At 33.8% G+C, this 21,719-nt stretch overlaps 1 protein-coding gene across 2 annotated transcripts in view; it reads right to left on the bottom strand.

Annotated features, from left to right (window-relative positions):
• The window catches only part of LOC123719446 (rho guanine nucleotide exchange factor 17), a 79,912-nt gene that overhangs the window by 41,911 nt on the left and 16,282 nt on the right, over positions 1 to 21,719 (bottom strand). The window contains exons 2-3 of one of the 2 annotated variants that reach the window (XM_045676194.1): positions 13,104 to 13,222; positions 10,152 to 12,168 (exon numbers count right to left, since the gene is read on the bottom strand). In XM_045676194.1, the coding sequence (XP_045532150.1) occupies positions 10,152 to 12,168; positions 13,104 to 13,141 (2,055 nt within the window). In that variant the 5' untranslated portion in view covers positions 13,142 to 13,222. The remainder of the gene's footprint in view (positions 1 to 10,151; positions 12,169 to 13,103; positions 13,223 to 21,719) is intronic. The other variant, XM_045676185.1, reaches the window with a different exon arrangement.

Below are 21,719 nucleotides of genomic sequence, written 5' to 3'. Positions count from 1 at the left end.
TAACGTGGGACGAAGTTCAATCCATAAATTAAACATGTAAATTTGGTACTTTTATTAAGTTAACAATAAAATTATCGACTTTTAAATATTTAGGTCACACAGTTATTATTCCCATTTCGTATTTTACGTCACAAATAGCTGACATGTTTCAATTGTTTCGCTGTTCATTATTTTACAAGAAAATTCAAACCCTAAATTTCTTGTAAATGAAGAGCTTTTAAAATTAGAATGAGTACTGATTACACTCTGTATCTGGCTAACACAGACACAGTTATTATGTAAACGAAGAAACTTCTCTTAAGAAAATATTGATCTGTAAACAATATAAGACGAACTCAGTTTTTTGCTTAAACGTGTTTATAAGTAATAATATACTAAAGGTTTTTTGAGTTTAAACACACAAAGACACATTCATAGACTTACATAGAATTTGCGGCTCTGTTACTAATAGAAGCAAGCAAGAAGTTATATAAAAATGCAAGAACGTCTTAAAATCTGAAACTATGCAAAGCAATTATATAAGATATGAAACAAACTACACAATAGATACCAATTCCACATTCCTCTGTGTTTATGCAAGCTGCTAAGCATTGATTATTTTTATCCTATATTTCGTGCTATTTATACACAACTTCATTCATAATTTTCTGTATATTTTGGACAAATGACGTTTAAATGACGTTTCTCGTGCGCAAATCTTTAACTAAGTAAACAGTTTATCAGTTATACGTCATGGCACTTTTGAAATATGAGTGGCTAAGAGTTCCCAAAGATATTGCATAAAGATAATTTAACAATAAATAATCATAAATTAAGTGAATCCTGCAACAGTACGGACTATAAATATTAACGGATTTGATAAGCATGCTAACGTGTTCAACTCTAAAACCGTGCGTTTGAAAATGTATTCTGTGCATCTATTTTTTTCGTATAGGGGCAATTAAACAGACTTGTACGGCGCAGGAAATTACTTCATTATAATTAACAACTGAATGTATTTAAATCTAACTACCGCAAAAACATATTGGATTTGACAATCAGGAGTCAAGCTAAGGGATGTCGAGACTTTAATGTTACCCTTGACCTAGAGACACAAATGGCGTATCACCTTACTATGAACAAATATTATCAAAGACATATTCACCCATTAGTGGGTTACGGGGCTATGAAACATGTAATGCGATCATGCATCTAACATGAAGGCAAAGTATGCTTCCTTAAAAACAATACTTAAATTACTACAATATTATTAACCTACATAGTAATAATAATAACAATGAAAAATGGATAAATAGAAATTTAAGACAAATTTAAAAAGTGTATTGGGATACTTATTTGTTGAGCGAAAAAGCCTCTGGGGTCATCATTACTATCTACTAGGCGCCAACTTTAATCTTTAATTAGCGCCTGTGCATTTGAACGCCAAGGCCATGAGTTTCCAAAGGGAAAACAATCAGTTGGAGGAAAGATTCTTATAACTGAGCCGTTTAATTTTTCTTAAAATTACATAAGAGACTGAACAATATCATGTGTTTTAAAATTATTATGTTTTTTGTTTATATTACAAGGAACTCATATTGTTTGATAAATTCTATATTTACAGCGCAATCGATAAAGAAGATTTAGTGTAAACTATGAATCTATTATTAATAGTTGTTACGATCATATTTATTAACGACTTTGTGTTGACTTGTACATGGATGAAGCGTATTTGTTTAAACAAAAGTTAAACTAGTGTAAAGTTAGTAAATAATATTAAAAAAAACATAATGCGGCCTATTCACTCAGCGATCTCTTCCAGACAACCCTAATTATTTTGAAATTCATGAAAACAACGCTATTAATAAAACAAATAAAATGTCACGTTTAAATGTAAATTATGGTATTTTTTAATTTATGACTTCCATGTTGGAGCATCTTCTATCAGCTTCAATATTCAAAATACGATACGATAACATAGCCAACCTGGCTCATATTATTAAAATACATCATACTACTGTTATCTTTGATATTTAAGAGACTGTGTCTTCGTAAATCTCTCTTGTTAAATATTCCATATAAACCTTTTACTTCTATACATACATGAATTGCAGTTTGTTTGTCTCGCAAAACTCAAGAATGACTGGATTGATTTGGCTGATGGAGTTAGATGAGTTCAGGGAAGGTTTAAACGGTGTAATACTTAAAAAAAAGAAAATAAATATACTTTAAAGAGAATTAAATTGTGGAATAAAACCAGGCTGGGCAATATTTCAAATCTTTTGTTTTTTTAGGAAATAAAAAATTGTTCACTCGGTTGTCATATATTTAAAGACGCCTAGAAATTTGTGTGTCATAGCTGTACTAGGAGGTCCGATCTTGGTGGTTTGTTTTAAAAATTACATTCAGTTTTGACACAACTATATGAAGGTGATACAAAGTTCACCGAGACATTTAGCACACGCTTTGTAGCTGTCGAATTATTATAAAATAACAATTTAATAGCTATTCAGTACAAACTCGTAGAAAGCAATCTCAGAATCTCTTCGGTAAAAGTTGTTTACTGTACGTACGTACTCGTATAACAATGGTTTAGCGTAGAAATTTCTAATCTTCATCACGTTAATTCAAGTTAACGGACGGTCAATTAATTCAATTCATCAATATTATACATACGTAAGATACGTATCCACAATGGCCGCTTGTTTTGACAGGTGACAGTGAAAAGCAAGCTTTCCATGTAACTTTATCAGCGATTTAATATTGACTCAATATATAATAATTTGTGGTGGGCACACCTCTGCCATGTTATGACGAAACACAATTTCTGTATAGTTTTTGTATTCGTAGTACGCAAACTTAATATTGAATTCAGTATTGGATTTGGCATCGTGATTCGTTGTGTTTAGTACCCATTAAATCGTGGATTAAGAGTAACTAGAAGTACCGGGTGGAAGTTTTTGATGCCTGAAGGAAAAGTTCTCTAGATAATGGACATAGGCAATTTTAGTCAGAGAAAACATTCGTTTACTGTTAAACCGGTAAAATCCAAAACTACAAAATCTAAACCTAAGATTTAAAATAAAATCCAGTTTACTGGTACGAAGCACTTCCTTTTTTTACACATTTAAAGTTGCATAGGTTTACGTAATATTTAGCCGGTTCACTTGAAGGGTGTGGCGAAAATATTTCAATGCTATTAATTTCCTACCAAGAATAAAGAAATCCTGAAAATTACCACCCAATACTGGTCTTTTCCTTTGCCCGATGTGTTGTCTAAAACTGCATCAGTCCGAGATTCACTAATCTTTATATCTATGCTTTAGTCGTCTTCTATTTTGTCTCTGTACTATAATTACTATCTCAATTCGCCGGACTAATAAGGAGTTGGATGTTAAGCATGAATGAGTAACGTAAACACATTTGACGTAGTGGTGACGCACTTGTAGTAATTACGTGAGGTGCCAACTTTGACCACGCAGAAATTTCTCTAAACCATTGTTTCATCGATGATTTTGGATTTTATACGCGTCCAGGAAGTTAACCCACTTATAATAATTAAATTGTTTCATTCCTATTTTCTTGATTTTTAAAAGTATTGTTGAAACTTTTTCACGTTTTGACGTATTGTAACCTTTTTAGTGAATTTAAATTACACAGTAAAGACATTTGCGCACGAGCTTTTTAATAATTAACGGAGTAGTTACGATTGATGATGATTTGTTTCGAGACACTTTGAACGTTCACAAGTAACTAACCTCTTTTTTTTTATCAAGACCAATTTTGTTTACCATACCGCGTAATGATTTTGGTAAGAGATATCGGAAAATGTCGATAATATTTTCCATCATTTTTAGCTTGTCACCAACTTTTTGTTTACTGTCGTCCAACTCAGGCGTCAACGTATTAATTATTCTCATTTTAGACATTTGGCTCGCTAGTATTAATATTGCTCTAACAGCTTTTACTTTTGGCAAGATCTCACACCAAATGTGCCTTTTTAAAAATATCACAGCTATAATGAGTTGGCTACGTTGCTACAGTTTATTTACTAACGCGTCGAAGTGCCAAAAGTTGACCGGAAGTATGCGCTTTGCAGTTAGATTTAGTAAAAAAAAAATACCTGGCAGTTTTCTTAAAAAGTATGAAAATATTTCTAATAAATTAAAAACATAAGTGTGGTAACGTATAGATGTAGAATAATAGGATGATGATTGAACTAAGGTATACTGTTCCTTGTTGAAACGTATCTGCTTACCAGATGAGTCAAGACTTAGCGTTAAGTGCGACTACCATATGTCAAAAACGTATTGAATTTGACATACGTGAGTTATACTAAGCGATTCGAATTTTATTCGATTTGTGTTGGCTTCAGTATGCGACTCTCATCCCTGTTGCACCAATGGACTTTTGTGTATGTGTACATTTAACATAGGGAATGTAACAAACGGTGGAGGAAACCGGAGGAGACACAAACGGTCGATAGCATGTGTCAGGCAAAGGAGGCTCAATACTTGCCTATTAGATTGACAAATGGTCATGAAATCAGATTTATTTTTATTTTGTTTTGGGAGAATCACCTTAGCCTCACTGCTTTGATGTACATCATTACACACATACGCAAAACCAGGAGATACTTGCACTTCTACTAATATCCAAATCAAATTTTAAAGATGTTTATATGGCATTCATTCACACGTTATATATTGTACGAAATGAAATGTGTTCAATTTCATTACATTTTTATAGAGCCGTTTATAAACGGTATAAATACTTAACTAACTGGGAACTAAAATTCAGTATTTTTCTGGAAATCACCGTTGTGTGCCATTCACGTGTCACCCACACACATTCCATATATTACAGCCCATATTTGAATGCTATAAATAATTCAGCATTTCATTTCAATCTATCAATAGACATATTTAAGCGATTTTCGTAGATAAGTTTATGATATTTTTCGTCAAGACATTTACGACCGTGTTTTTGTTATCGTAAAATTTAAGTGTATATACAGAATTTCTAGTTTTAAACCTTATAACGATAATAATAAACTTTGATTTGGTTTATTAATTAAAACTATTCCCAAAGATGTTTTATATATATCTTTTAACAGAATCATTGTTAAATAAGTGGTCAAAAACTTCTTAAATAATTTTGTCAATTATTAACAACAAGGGAGACAAGTGTACGTAGGCTGTTTATTAATTTTTAATTTATTTCAATATGTTGTTGATGTTGGTACCAAAATTAGTCATTTAGTTGTACTTACTGACTATATGGTATGGTACTATATGGTATATTACTAAATATATGGTATGGTAATAGTTTTGTTGGTATTCTGACACGGGAACAGGCGACATATGAAAATCCTGGATTTTTAAGATTAATGCCACAAACAATTAGCGATTGTAATGATTTTATCAATATAATAACTCCGCTCGAAGTTGTTTTAAACGATATTTATTTTTCTTACGTCGATATTTGCAGCACGCATTCTGTCAATGATATGTCAAATGAGTTATGCACTGAAAAAAAAATTGCTATCGTAACAAAAGTCATGATTACTTAATATGGTGGTTAAGTATTCTTAAATTTTTCACACAATTTTCTTAATTTTTTCTTTCATATGAACCTTCTCCTCGCAATAACAAACACAAGACAAAAAAGAAATATCGAAATCGGTCCAGCCGTTCACGCGTTATGCAATAGGGATTCATTTTTATATATGTATAAATGATTTAATGCACTTCGACGTACAAGATACTTATCTATTTATCTCTGGCGCAACTATTGTTTTCATCATTAAAATACGTAATTCTATGTCAATTCCTAGCTTATGCTACAAAAAATCACATACACAAGAGTCTTAGTTCCCTTCGATTGAAGTCCTAATTCAAGATTTAAAAGGTTTCGTTTATATTTTTGCTAATATAAAGTATTATGAAAAGGAACTTAATTTAACGTTGGAATTTATTTAAAGATCTATACTATTTGTGGCGTGCAAAGAAAATGTGGGTAGTACAGCTTATGCAAATCTAAACAAAGCATCTTTTAGCGGACAGTTTGGCGACGGGCCAGAGGTTTACTTTGGGTGACAATGATAGGCACTGCGGCTTTATAATCTGGCAATGCAGTGCAAAAGGGTCAATTTTTTTATACCTTTTAATTACTTAGAGTCCTACTTAGGGTAATTAGGCTTAACTCTTAAAAGGCCGGAAACAAGCCCTTGCAAGCCCTCTGGCATTGAGTGTCCATAGGCGGCGGTAAAACAACATCAGGTGAGCATCCTGCCCGTTTGTTACCCCTGTTATATTAAAAGATCCGCATTATATAACGTCATATTTATAACAGCATCAGGAGCCCCAGAAATCTAAGTTATTACAAATCTGGTTATTTAAGTGAGTCCGGAATTTTGTCAGAATAATTCTCATTCAAATATGTAACAGCTGTAACAAGAGTGGTTTTTCAGTAACGTTGAGAATACGAATCAACTATTCTACGGAAGCATTTCATAGTACATTAAATGTTGAATAAAATATTTATCAGAATATAACTTTTAAATACCGTTCACACCTACGACATTTATGACTTGTTGTAAAAATGTATACCGAAATATAAACATCGAGAAATAGGTTAAATTCGATATAAATCCTATCGTATAAAGAAAACATGAATATATATTTTTCTTACAAAATCAAAACTTAAGAAAATTTATTTTATAATTGATTTTTCGGATAAAAATCATGTTCAATTATTTATCACACAATCATTTTGTCAAGGTGTTAACCTGCTTATTACTTATGTAAATTCCACAAAAAATCTTATAAATTAACGCAAAGGTTGCAACTCTTCGCATTCAATAATACGCCATTTAAGGTGCGTAAATACTTTAAATTAAATTTATACTCGCTTTACTTCTTGTACTTTGTCTTTAATTGAGCTTTTTGTGTGTACTTTCTGGTTTTTGTCATGTCAGTTTAATTTATTTATTTTTTCCTTACAAGTAACATGTTATTTATTCGTTCTCCAGCAGTATAATAACATAAAAGGTATATTTTTATGGAAAACGTTTCCGTAGGTCACTTGGTTACACTTATTCAACGATTTTAGCTCGAGGGCCTTAGGGGCACATTTGGGAGAAAGTGATTTGGATTGGAAGAAAAAAGGAGGCAATTGTATAGGCCGCACATTGCATTCGTTTATTTTACGTGTCAACGTTTTTTCTATTGAGTATACGCTATTTAGGAAGGAGTTTGGCGTCTCTACAGGAGTGGGGCCTTGCCAAGACAAAGCAGACGACGTGATTGATTACCTACAACTACAAATTAGAACAATTTAGGAATTAATGAACGCAAATGAAAAATACTGTGAATATTTACAATGAGTTTCTATTCTATTATAGTATTGTTATCTACGATTTGTTTATTAAATAAATAAATTATGAAATATATATTTCTTTCTCGTTTTTTCTAACGTTTCACTCGCTTTTTTATCGCTCAACAACAATTAAGATTGTGTTGTCGTTTTAAAGGTAAAAATCATTATAATTGACTTATAACCAAAATGCAGTACTTGTAATGAGTCATCGAGGAAATAGGTCAGTGGCGATGTACCGTGCTCGTTCGTCTAAGTTTGTTTCTAGGTTACGTCACAAGTAGACGCCGACCAAACTAAAGCGTGCCGACTACCGATTTTATACCAATACAAATCTACTATATATAGGTTAAAACAGACTTCAATAATGACTCGAATTTTAAAGCACGAAATTGTAACTGGAAAAAACTATTCGATATATCGACCATAAACATTAAGTCTGCCTGTCTAGCACTTGTCCCATGCCTTTTTATCAACTAGATAATTGTTCCCATTATAAATGATAATTAATCAGACTCCTTTTGACGTCAGTAGTTTTCCCCCATAGTACCTATTCAGCAAAAAACTATTGCTAAGTTATGCGATTATAAATAATGTAATAAACTCGCGTTTAAATTCGTCGAAGAAGTTCTATTTAAATTTTACGTAACCTTGACAAAACATATCTATTCCTCTAAATCTTTTTCTCAATGTTACATAGATAGAGAACAGCATGTATATTTTAATATTATTTAATTGTATATAAATCTATTGTATGTAAAAAAATATCAAAAATAACCAGCCAGAGCTTTGTTAAGTTTGAAATACACACAAAATCTACTTTTTAAAATAGGTTTCACCAACATTCAGAAAGATTTAAAACAAACATTGCGATAAAATTATTTTAGAAATTATGGAAGTTTAATAATATTTTGCTAATGTTTATTTTTGTTAAAGGTCGATAAAAATTAATCGTTCGAATTCGCGCCAAACCGCCGGCGTCGCGGCCATCTTCCTTTTTAATTTTGGCGCCATTAAAATAATTAGAAATGTCATTGAAGCTGAGATATTGTGAATTAGAGAAGAGAGAATTCTATTTATTTCATAGTTTTGATTGGTGGATTTGGGAATTATTATTCATTAAAATATAGACTCAAGATACAATTTTTTAATTTCTACAGGACATATCGAGGTATATATGTGTATGGCCCTCGCAGTTTTATAAATTTACGACCAACCTTAAAGTTTGCATTTGTTGCATCTTATAAAACATATTTATTTTTAGGGAGATTTAACTGATATTATAATAATGACTGAACGATTAGGCTGACTTGTAAAATGATATAGAACATTGTAAACATGCTTAAATTGTAGTAATGTTTTTAAAACTAGGTTAATATGTTGGCCTAATTTACAAGGTCACACTCAATTAGTGACCTTAGTAGCTTATACAAATCGTATGCAAAGGCCACTTAAAAGGTTTTTTTTATATAAAAATATTATTTTATATACAGAGATACATATTTGACATGATTTAATTTAGTTATTATTTACAATTTCAATAGTAAATGTTATATTCAGACTACTCTTAATTTCATTTACGTGAATTAAACTCTTATTTTATGCTGAGTTTTAACAAGAGAAACAGTGCTCAAGACTAGAGGACATTTTTGGAAATTGGACTAGGTAAGATAGATACCATGAAGGCTTATTATAAAGTTACCGATTATCTAGTTGATAAAAGGGCCTGGGACTAGTGCTAGACAAGCTGCTTCTAATATACATTTGCGATATTTGTTTTACAATAAGTGTTGTTTGCCATTTTGTATGATGATTTGCTATTTTAAAAGAGTACCGAGAGTTTTTTACGCCGGGATTTTTCTCTCGGCCTACACCTTCTGCGATACAAATTTAATGACGTGGAATAAGTGATCACTGTATCTTATATTTCATAATAAACATAATATTTTATTTTTTATGTTTTAGATAGATACTATAAATGATATGACGAGAATGAGCCTTTTCTTGTGGTATAATAAATCCATATTCCACTGCGCCTTACAAACCGAAAGGTACTTTATTCTTCGGAAATTAAAGTTCAAAAAGGTTACAAACCTAGTTTTTTATCAATGCGCTAAATAAGATTTAATTCAAACCGAGAATAATTTCTCAGAAATTTTCTATATTGATCAATGTTTTGTTACTTTACTGCTGTATACAGCTTAATATAAATACATTCATGCCTAAATGGGTATCATAATATTAATCATGTAACTTTATACCGTCTAGATATAAACTTACAAACAAGGAAAACAGCTGTTAACATATATGGCGTTATTGAATAAAATTTCCAATAAATCAAAGTAACCTTAATGTTTCACTCAAACATTTCAATGACTACTAAAAATAGCAAACACGAAACCGAAAGCTAATTAGTAAAATTCCAAGAATTTTCATAAGCAATGAAATCCAGTGTGATATTGTCCTTAAGATTTTTATTGTTTTTTTTGGAACAGCTGTTGCGTGAGTCACAGGCACGTGGCATTGACCAGACGTTCGAGAACTCGAATACCCGACCCTGAATCTGATCGTGGATTAAGAAGAGCCGTAACCAAAATTATTCGCTCTAAACGAAACTCAATGACGTGCGAAATAATCTACTTACATCCGCGTAAATTTGGCATCAATACAGCACCATTTAAGTAATTATTTGGGTTAGACATGAAATTCATAAGAATTTAATGTGTTCTAGTTTTTTACCTACATTAAAATGTATCAAGCATATTTATTTTAAAATTAAAACTCAAAGTACTTACGTTATGCTGGTGTAGAGTCAATATCACGTTGTCAAAGGCTGATGCATTAGATAGTGCTTCGGAACTGCCACGCAAAAGCTCCGCCAACAAATCTGTCCCTGGTTTGACTCCCACTAATTTCGAAGGGGAAGAAGTTGCTCTCACATGGGTGTGACCACGTGGCCGTAAATCTGATGTCGGTGCGGCACCAGCACTTATTTTTCGACTGGGAACGGTAGCATCGGAGAAGCTTCTTCGGCCAACCTCCACTGATCTACATGTTGGAGTTAAATTTCTTCCAAATGGGCGTGTAAATTGCTGTCTCTTTGCTTCTACATCAGATGTATCAGACGGGCTGTATGGGGACGGTGAAGCTGTACGGTCTCGAGAGCACGTATCGCTCTCTGCTTCAGAGGGAGAGTCACCCCTAGATGTAACACCATACTTTCGACGAGCTACACTTCTATAAACTTCATCCTCTTTCTCGTCAGAACTTTGCTGAGAAAATCTTGCTCGTCTGGCTCTAAGCGTTTCATCTGTTTTAGGCCACATCGGCATCGTGGAATCACTTGGGCTGGGAGGGCCGTTCGTAATTGAATCGTCTGATTTGTCACCCAATAAAGACGAGGTTCTAGTTTCTGCTGATAATCTCATGTCTTGCAAGGAAGCATCACTGCTTTCTCGATTACATCCATTAACAGGTGGAGGAGGGTCATCACCACCATCATCGCTAGCTGTCGTAATGTAAATTCCTTTTCTTCTTTTGGTTTTGTCTAGAGGTCTCCGTCTTTCTCGAGCACCAATTGGTGCTGGGGTACACGAGTTTTGCACGGCAGCTAATAAATGCTCCACTTGCTCACTCGTTATAGTTTCATCTTCTTTATCTCGATCTAAAGACCCATCTGACGCCGCATCAGAACGAAATGCTTCATCTGGCTGAGTATCCTTAGACCACTGTTTCACTATGCACTCATACACAGGGATAGGAATAGGAATAGAACTGTCCAATTCACACGTAGATTCCTTACGAGTCTGAATATTAGCACATTCACAGTCTACATTAGCACACGAATTTGAAGGAGGAGCGGGAAGGGGCGGGAATGCAAATGGTTGAGACGGTTCTAAGGGTGAAGTTCCTTCACTATGCGCCTGCGCACTATCTGCCTGCGAACCGTCACTTTCCTCACGTAATTCGTGCAAAACACGCGGGGGCATCAACGCAGGTAAACTTCCACCAGCATCGGTCGAATCCTCTTCGCGTACTGGAGGTACGCGGCGCGGTAACGGATGTGTCAATGAACGAGCACCTAATTGTTTATGTAAAGCATCTGGAGGCGGAGATCGCGCAACCGGTAGCGCATGCGCAAGGAGTCCTTCATCCGAACCTACCGCAGAATCCACCGATGCGACCGAGCCACCTTCAGTCGCATTTTCCTCTGTAACACTCGCGGAACAATCACGACGCAAAGCACTTTCAGACGTGTTGGGAACGCGTTTACCAAAATCAAAAATAGACGGTTGTTTACCACGATAATACTTGTCCTGCACAAAATCACCTTGGGAGAAAGAAGCACTGCGGTAAGGAATAGTTTTTTGTGCATAGGATCCAATAATTGAACGAGGTTCGACTCGTATCAGGGTAATTTTATCGGTATCAAAGTCATCACAGCGATCAACGGAGACGCCACGAGACGGACTATGTCGGTGGCGTGATCGTGGCGGAGGGACAGGCGGCAAAATCGGTGCAGTGTGTGGAGGCGGCGGCGGCGGTGGCGGCGGAGGTGGAGCAGGCGCGGCGTGGGTTCGGGGAAGAAGCCGCTCTGTGAAGTCCTTTAAGCGCTGTTGGCGCGAGGGCCGCTCGTCGCGCGTGGCGCGGCCCAGGCGCCGCTGGAAACGCTCCAGCGTGCGGCGGTCCGGCTTGGAGCGGCCGAGGCACGCCGCCACCGCCTCCTCGGAGCAGCAGCGGCAGGGGCAGGCACGCGGCGGGGGAGCGCGGCGAACAGTGTAGCGCACCGCGCCCAGCGTCACATAGGGCGACCTGCGCAGACGCAGATATATTTAGCGGGAACGTGCAACCCGCCGAGCGGTCGAACGGCGAGTGTGACGGATTTAGAGTGGAGTGTGGACGAACTTTTCTGCGACTTGTTGCTGAATTCCGGGAGGATTCCCCACGACCCACTATTATTTAGTTATATTAGATAGTATAATTAGCACATACGTTTTCTATTTACCTTTAGGGATTGAAAAGAATATCTAGTAAAACTTTTACAAAATTAAACCGCTAATGCAGAGTGATCAGCTTTGAAGCGGCAGGTGGCAGACAAACAGACGGAAGACATTGAGTATAAATAGTTGACTTGGCGATTTGGCAACAGGCTGATCTCCTCCAATGTTTACATTCATACTGTTTTGTTGCAAAGTGCAAAAACTACATTTATCTGATAAAATGATAGATATAGGATAACACAAATTATTTAAAGACCAAGTGCAGACATTGGCGAGTACACCTCCGTTCTGCCTACACGTAAAATATAATTTAGATTGCAGTAAGTATGTATTCTTAATGCACTGACTCATGTCTTATTTATTCGTTTAAACAGTGATTCAAACATATTTAAAAATATTGTTGTCTCGTTTATATGCTAGACTCATTCCTTTTTCATCATTTAAGAAAATGGCAATCAATCATTCATTGTATAGAAATAAACCAGCTCAATGAATATAGAAAGTATAAAGTAATGAACACTTAAACAATTTAAAAATTTACAGTACAATCTATAATTATGTAATAGATGAATAACAAAATTTCTAATTGAATCAAGAACAATCTGAATAACGGCCGTATCTCTTTCGTGAACTACTTCACTTGTCGTAAAATAGCATGTTACAATTCAACCATTTTTCAGGTTTAATTGTCACTTGGTTGAAGAAGATAGATTTTATGACTAAAAAACAAAATAAAAACTTATATACAGGGAACCTGTTGAAGTCGCGTCTCCTTCGGACGCCATCTTGCGGGGAGCGCGCGCGCGCGTCCGTCGCCATTTGTGATCACGTGACACCGCGCATGCTGCGTGCGCCTACTGGCAGTCCTGAAACATTGCATTGTGCTGATGTTGATAGATGCTTCATTGATAAAAAAAACATGAAATACAACTACAATACACATTAAACTTTAAAACAAATCTTTTTTAACTTCGTTATTTCATTACGTTATCAAATAATTAAATAACGAATAAGTTCTGTATCATCATATGTATAAGTACATTATATTTTTCTATAGTTTAATACTTTAATTGTAAATATAGTGTTACATATATAAATGTAATAAAGCAAGAAATATTTCAACATCAAGTCAAACATACTATATAAAGACGTTCGTACGTTCAAAGCATTGTTATAAATGTTAAAGTCATTTATATCACGTCAGATTAATTCATTTCAAATGAACATTAATTGTGGAAATATAAACAGATACGAATTGAAATTGGGTCAACAAAGACATCAGTGACCCCATTTAATTTTATATTCGACACAACTTGACACAATTTATCCTTGTTCGAAACGCGAAATTATTAAATTAGCTTTCTCAAATGCTTTGAATATATTCTAGCTGATGTCCAGGTTTATCTTGGAAACTTTATTAAAACTTAGCTTAACTATTGTTATTTTTTGGCAAAGAAGAGCCGAATGTAAGTACTCTTTGAAGCCTTTTAACAAAAAAAGATCATATCCGGGTACTTTGGTACTGGGTCCCCTACAGTCCATCATATCATGATCATATTTCTACATTGCCAACGGACTATCGACAACAGACAAATTCACTTTTCTTATTGTTTGATATTAATATTAAATATCATACGGTCTTAAGGTCACTTACGTAGGTCTATCACAATATCGACTCAATAGCTTTGACCACTAAGTAACATACATAAGGTAATGTTTTTAAACCCAGCTATCGTTAACCTTTATTTTATAGTTAATAATTTATATATAGTATCTATATACTATAAAATCTCGCTACAGTAGGTATATAGTAACCTTGCGGCGGAGTTTTATTAAGAACTTTTCCAAGTGTAATAGATTAACTAATATGTACCTAACACGGTAAAAATTGGCGGTGTTGTTGGCCTAGTGGATTAAACGTGAGAAACACACGCTGCGGTTCGGCCCAACACTGTACGTTTTTGCTCATTTAACTCTTGATGGTATAGTGAAAGAAAACCTCACGATGTCTTCTGTGTCAGGTGGGGAAGGCTGAGCATTTGTCTATATAATAAAATGATCAAAAAGCAGATCTAAGGCCAAGAGATCCATTTAAAGAACTTTATTTCTCATTACAAAATTATATTTTATGTACATGAGAAACTTAATATATATATGCATAATATACGAGCGAGATATCGTCCCAATTTTAGTCCACTACATTCACTTTGACATGCATTTTTACTATTAATACTTTAAAATCGTTAAACTAAAAAAACCTTCAAATAAACTGGCAATAAATTAATGATAAAAGTTGTTTCATATTAATGAAAAATCGTTCGTACGTAAGTTCACAACCACAGAAAATTTCACAAAGAGGTTTTGCAATTACAAGCATTATATCGTTTACTTTGATCTTTGAAACAATGCCGACGTCTAATAAAATGATATCAAAATTTAATGCGAAAATAAAGTTTACATCGCTTAAACGACATTCTTTAAGAGAAACCTAACATTTTTATTCTGTGTCACATTCTGCAATTCCTTTGTTCTGCCTACTTTACCAAAAATTGTGAAAAGTTTACAGCAGAGTATTATAAAGTTTTAATTGTAACTACGATTTACAATTTTATACTTTTTCATTGAGTTATATTGTCACATTAGAAATTTAAATTTTGCTGTATTTATAAGCAAATTAAATTTATATTAAAAATACCTATTTGATTTGATATCTATAGCATTGTTATTGTTCTGCAACAAGTATTTTTGTTTTTTAATACATGAGTCAAAATATTGTACATATTTATTAAATACTGCGCATTACGTTAAATTCAAATTATCGTAAAATACATTTATGGGACGGCAAAAAGATTCAAAGATTCAGTAAAGATCTTAAAATAATAATAAAAATTTGAAATATACAAATTGAAAATGATAATTCAATGTTCATTTAATGTCAATTTATCTCAAAAAATATTGTATCAAGACTGCTAGCGACATCTATGGTGCAGAATTAGCAGAAATATGTGTGTGTAGGGCAGATTTGTATACGCTTATGGGCGGGCGGAATTTAGATCTACTTTCATTCAAGTTCTACGGGCTGCTGGTAGATGTCTCTAGTGGTACTTCATAACCTATTAATGACAATACTAAATCAATATTAAAAGGAATTAAATCGTTTGTTCGTACTTTTATCTACACTATTGTATTCATTTTAATTTATAGAGCTAATAAAAAAAATGTTGATGAATTAGGTATATGGTCTATGTATTTATGATCTAAATATTGATGACATCGTGTTTGTTGCGTTATATTAGTTGTAGCTCTTTAACCAACTTTATAAAAAAATGCAACTATTTAGTAATACAAAACTAAAGTTATAAAATGATTAACTATTTGGAGTATGTATCCAAAGTATGGATACTCACAATTGTTTTAGTTCAGAAAAACCTGTCATAGTGCACTAGCGTCAGATGACAGTCTATTTGTACAAAATAAAGATATTCTTCATAACATAGTGACTCAGAATACGGACATTTCACAAATGCATTAATTAAAGACGTATTTGGTCTTTAGCTTCCGCAGTAATTTAATTCTTATCTCCAAAGCTTCGGATTAACTCTTTAAGGAATTATATTTGACATTAAATATTGCTGCAAAATAAAATGAGATACTGTGGCGCCATCTTACTTGATATCTTATCAATTAGTAACTTTATTACAAGGTTCGTAATAAAAAGATGTATGACACTTATGTTGGACGTTACACCTTTCCTTAATATTCCTAATTTATTTTATCATCTTAAACAAATATTTTAACTTTTATTTTAATTCGTGAGTGATTTCACACATTCCAATAAAACTTTTTAAGGGAAATAAACACGTATTTATGCATTATTAAAGTCGATACTTTGCGTACTTCATCAGTTATGGTCGGCATCCAACTATTTACTAATTTGAGTTTTATAGTCACATCTCAATGGACGTACACAAAAATACAACTTTACTGTTATAAAGCATTAACATAATCTAATATAATTAATGTCATAGATCAGGCAAATCGGAGGTCTAGCCTTGAAGTGCAGTCATTCATGTGCCACAAACCACAACATCAATCTGAACGATTTATTACATTAAACCTTTTTAATTTTTTATCACCTTTTTAGCTTAACGAGGTCTTAAGATCCACTTATTAGTATAAATGAATATACTTACCTTAAATAGACCTACAATTAGGAATTCGTTACATAAAATCATATTTAATATTGCACTTGTAATAACACAGTTATATCCGCTTTGATTCTGTTGTACGTTTAACATTAATTTAGTTCTAATTTACTTTTAGTATTTACATAAAGTCGTTTCACACATAAGCAACAGACACTTGTGATCACTTCTTAATTTAATTTACAAAATCCACCAAATCTGATCGTCACTTATAATAGACTATGAGGTCATAGTTTTAAAATAAAGATAGGTGTGCAAAAACCTAATAAAGCTGATAATACGAAGAAAAGCACATCTGGCACGGTTCCACACAGCGAATGTCACCCATAAACACATAATGTCCCAGGAATTAGGTTATAAATTGAAAGATAAACGTAAATTAAATGCATCGCCTCGTAAAAGAATACATTATCTATATAACCAAGTTCCAAGGAGTGATTTCTATTTAAAACTTTGATAGTGACGTTCAGTGAGTGGGCTTTTATTACCTGATATAGATGTAGAGGTTTTAGATGAGGCGTTTGAGGTCCTCGTGGCTAAGCGGTTTAGTAACGTCAGCCGAAATTAAAATTTTAAATTAGTTCTCCGCCTCGGATGCGTTGTAGGCATTATGTTCATCCTCTAATATATATTGGGTAAAGTGAGTACAGCACGGATCAATTTTGTCACAACAAGATTTTGTTATGAATGAAGTTTATTAATATTAACATTATTTTTTTTATAATTGCACTCCAGTAATTAAATCCTCAGGTAGAATATCAATGCCATAAAAAAAGAAAGCGCACCACCGCTATGTGGAAACAGCTGCCCACGAAAGTATTTCCGAACCAATACAACTTAGGGTGCTTCACGAAAAGAGCGTAACAATACTTGAAAGGCCGGCAACGCACTCGCGAACCTTCTGGCATTGAGAATGTCCATGGGCGGCGGTATCACTTAACATCAGGTGAGCCTCCTGCCCTGTTCTATAAAAAAAAGAAAAAAAAAGACAAAGATTTCATAAGTTTGTTGCTTTACAATACAGAGTAACTTGCGAGATAAATGTGTCACTTTTAATGACAAGTGCTCACTGCGTATTAGAAAATCTTATAACTATATGTAATCTTATATTTACGATGGAACTTGTCTTATAGTAACTACTTGGAAAAATAATCTTAAAAAAGAAACCTCTCACGAGTGAAGAATATTCTAGTTACTCTTGTCTTGACTTAAGATATAGTGCTATTATTTTTAAAAATCAGTCTTATCACCCTTTTAACTAGTACTAGTAGTTATGTCGCTTTTCAGTGTTAACACAATTGGGCAGGAAAATACCACACAGCACTTAGGCTAAAACAGTGCATTATGATTGAATAGATAATGTTTATCTTATTTTTTTGAAAGAGTGAATCGAGTCTGTTTTAGCTTTTGTATAAAAATAGATGCATGTTACATTTCGACCATACTCAGTCTCATATTATTTTAGAATAAATCTTTAAAATCCTACTGTGTGCACTTAGATTGTGATGAATTAATCAAAGGGTATATTTAGCAATTATCTAGAGACGAGAGTTATTGTTAGAATAAAAGCTTCTCTTTATTAAATACTGAGAGTCGCATTACACATTACTATTGTAAAGCAGCGTATTGAGCGTTGAGTCACTCTTTCATAGAAAATCATTTGTCATAAAACAGGTCCAATTTGATGTTCCACGTAGTACATTCATGTTTTATTGTCTTAGAAATTACGACAATCCAAGATTAACGAGCTTTTTGCATAGCCAACCTACACTCCGCCCACTGAGCGCTATCTTAACGTTTTACTATCAAATGCCCGTGACTTTGCGCAGAATCAGTTTTTACTCTAGATAGTGTAGGTACAAATAGATCAGATGCAGCAAAAAAGTCACTGTGATAGAAATTCTACTAAATAAGAGTACTGAAAGAATAACAAATATCAAAATATTCATTTTGCATTTGTTTTACTGACCATATTATATCAGATTTCTAATCCCAACCCTGCTTACTGGAAACGATGTTGGATAGAACCGATTACAACCTTAGATAAATTACTCAACAATTAAAACGGTTTGAAATGCCACTTAATCACGAACTAGTCTTGGTTTTTATCATTATGACTACTTATCATTTTTCAAGTTCACCGGCTCTTAACTTCCCACTTTCTTTTAAATAGAATTATCTTGAAGTACGATTTATTTTATTAAGTATCAGACCTTTAAGAATTTTATAGTAATTAGAAAGTAAGCTACCTGTGACTGTGTTGTGATACACAGGGAGCGTCGATAGTTTTATAATCTAAATCAAAATGGTTTTTTTTTTTAAAAAGGCTTGACTGAAGGCATTTAGTTAAGTGTATTGTTTTATTTAAATAATAATTGAGTAAGTAATACAATTTACGAAAATATGTGAAATGGAATGTGTTTCATTGGTCCTCTAATTTGGTAGCAGTCTGCTGTGCAGTGTGTGGTCTAGCGTCCTCGTGATGCAGCGGTCGCCTAGAGCGATCAGCCTTGGTTGTTTAGCAGCTTTTCCATCATGATGTGCAGTGGCTGACATCTGCCGTAATCATCTGGCCAGATTTAAGTTAGTTATAGTGAACGATCCCGGCTAGACCACCAAACGCTCACAAGTAAGTTGACCTAGTCAATTTTCGCTTGGGGCACAATTTGGCTGGTTCTTCGGGGTCCAGCCATTGCGATCAGTGCTTCCAATTATAACACAGGATCCACTTTTCATCACAGGTAATGATTCGATTCGATTTAAAATTCCTTCATTATTGTGGCAGTTGAGTAACGCAGCAGTCGACACGCGTTTGTCGATTTGCTTCACTCAATTCGTAAGGTACCTCTCAAGCTTTTTGACGTTCCCAATTAGCTTCAAGTGGATATAACAGCTTTATCACAGACACCGCAGCCTGTAGTTAACTCAGACGTAGTTTGAGATGGTTACAATTCTTCGTTATCAACACTGGTCTCCGGCCCTACACGCGGCTTAATCTGTAGGTCAAAATTTCCAGAATGACAATGTTGGAACCAAACGCACTATGTTTTCTTTTGCGACACCGCCGTCATACACATCATAAATCCTTTTCTGCAGCACTGGTGCCACGATGGAACTTGTAATCTTAAATAATATCGCGTTATTTCATGATTTCCATTTTTTTAATAGTCTGATGCAAAGAAAAAAAGAAAGACGGGAAAATAAAGTGAATCATGGTTTTCGAAAAACAAATGCACGAGAGCTGTAAAAAATTATATATTTAATTCCTAATCAAAGAGGAGATATTTGAGGTCAAAGTGGCCAGTAGGGACAAAACGTCAATTTCATATGTAAGGACCTAATATTTGTAAAGAACATACTTAGTTTTTCTCTAACAGTATCTACTAATAACATAGTAAATTTCTAACATCAAGATATGATGTTAATTTTAGAGCCATATGTATTGACAAGATTGATAATCTACTTTGCAAAACTGACGATGCGTCATTTGATTTGTTGATTTAAAAATTTGTATGAGGCGTTAAAATATTCGAAGCTGAAGCACAAGAGTAATTTATCATTTCAATACATTACATTTGTTATATTTACTTTTAGAATTAGGTTTTATTTATTTATTGGGGTCTTCGATACTCATTCATATGGGTATTTTTATTTTCGTCTGTTTAATAATATTTTTCTACTTAATTTTATGATAAAGATCTGTCGAATCGAATCCTCCGACTTTAACTTATAATATCAACTAAGCGATGTACAACTGCATTAGACAAAACAATTATTTATAACAGGTAGTTTTTTGATTGTCGGTAATCAGTGTAGGTAAACTCTATTCAATAAAATGAACTCACTAACAGAAGTGTTCGGGGACTGGGAAAGCTGCCTTTAATCGCTATTCCGTTGACGTCCCCTCATATAAAAAACGGTTTCATCAATTTGTACTTAATAACCAAAACTATGCAGTGTCGTGTCATTAACGTTATGGTACATTTTTTTTAAATATGGTCACTACTGGTTGTCTGAGCGACGCCTTGAAACCAATTCATTATTATACACTGTCTATAAAGCTTTATCGTTTAAAATAAAACGAAAGTTATGAAACTGAAAAATATCGAGAAACCTATCAATCAATTTGTTGATAAACAAATCCAATCCCTGACCGCATTGGCTACGGGTTAACTGTTAAAATATATATGAGGCTATCGCCTAGTTTGTTTTTTCAGTATAGATCAATAAAAAACGACACCTAATGTTTCGACATATGGAAAATATACGTTTATACTAGCGTGCGCGACTTCTTTCTCGTGAAAAAAGGCGACAGTAAAAAGAAATTGAAAGCAACTAAATTAGGACGATATTAAATGTAGGCCTTACTCTAAAGCCTTATTTGACCCACCACTTACTTTTTTTTATAGAACAGGGGGCAAACGCGCAGAAGCTCACCTAATGTTAAGTGATACCCATGGACACTCCCAATGCCAGAGGGCTCGCAAGTGTGTTGTCGGCCTTTTAAGAATTGGTACGATTTAAGTTTTTTACTGATTGACTCAAGAACTAATTAAACTACATAAAACGCCAATTGAAGCACCATGATATGTTTAGGCACTAATTTTTATTCATGTATTCTTACATTAAATACTAAAATTAGTTACATTACACATTTAGTACAAAGATCGAGGGATTTGTAATAAGGTGACTCAATAAAGTTTATATCAATATCACAAAAGCACTATAATGAACACAATAACGCTAATCGTTTAAAACTACTCATTTTAGAGCAGACTTTTTCAAATCAATCGCCGAAAAAATGTTTATTTGTAATCCCTATAATAATTGATGATATAACAAGAAATGTATTTCTTGTAACTTCCCTACATGTACTATAAAGAATTAATTACAAACAAATTTAATAATACTAACTTATCGTAATATGTTAGTAAAAATTTACATTTATTCCAAATAATTCTATATAGTACTGTAAAGCGGCGCTTCCCTCAATCTGTATGCTTAAGGTCAGATGAAGATTCTAGAATTGGCGTATAATTTCCGTAAAAACGTATTAGATTTTGACATACATAGTTCGCGCTCTCGAATATACATATTGCCATACAACACTTACTGTTACCCCGTCGACCATAATGTAATATTGCTATATGCAATACAC

Source organism: Pieris brassicae, chromosome 1 (genome assembly GCF_905147105.1).
Source record: "Pieris brassicae chromosome 1, ilPieBrab1.1, whole genome shotgun sequence".
NCBI classification, from domain to species: domain Eukaryota; kingdom Metazoa; phylum Arthropoda; class Insecta; order Lepidoptera; family Pieridae; genus Pieris; species Pieris brassicae.
The sequence above is the reverse complement of the archived record's forward strand: the minus strand, read 5'-3'. Positions and strand labels throughout refer to the sequence as shown.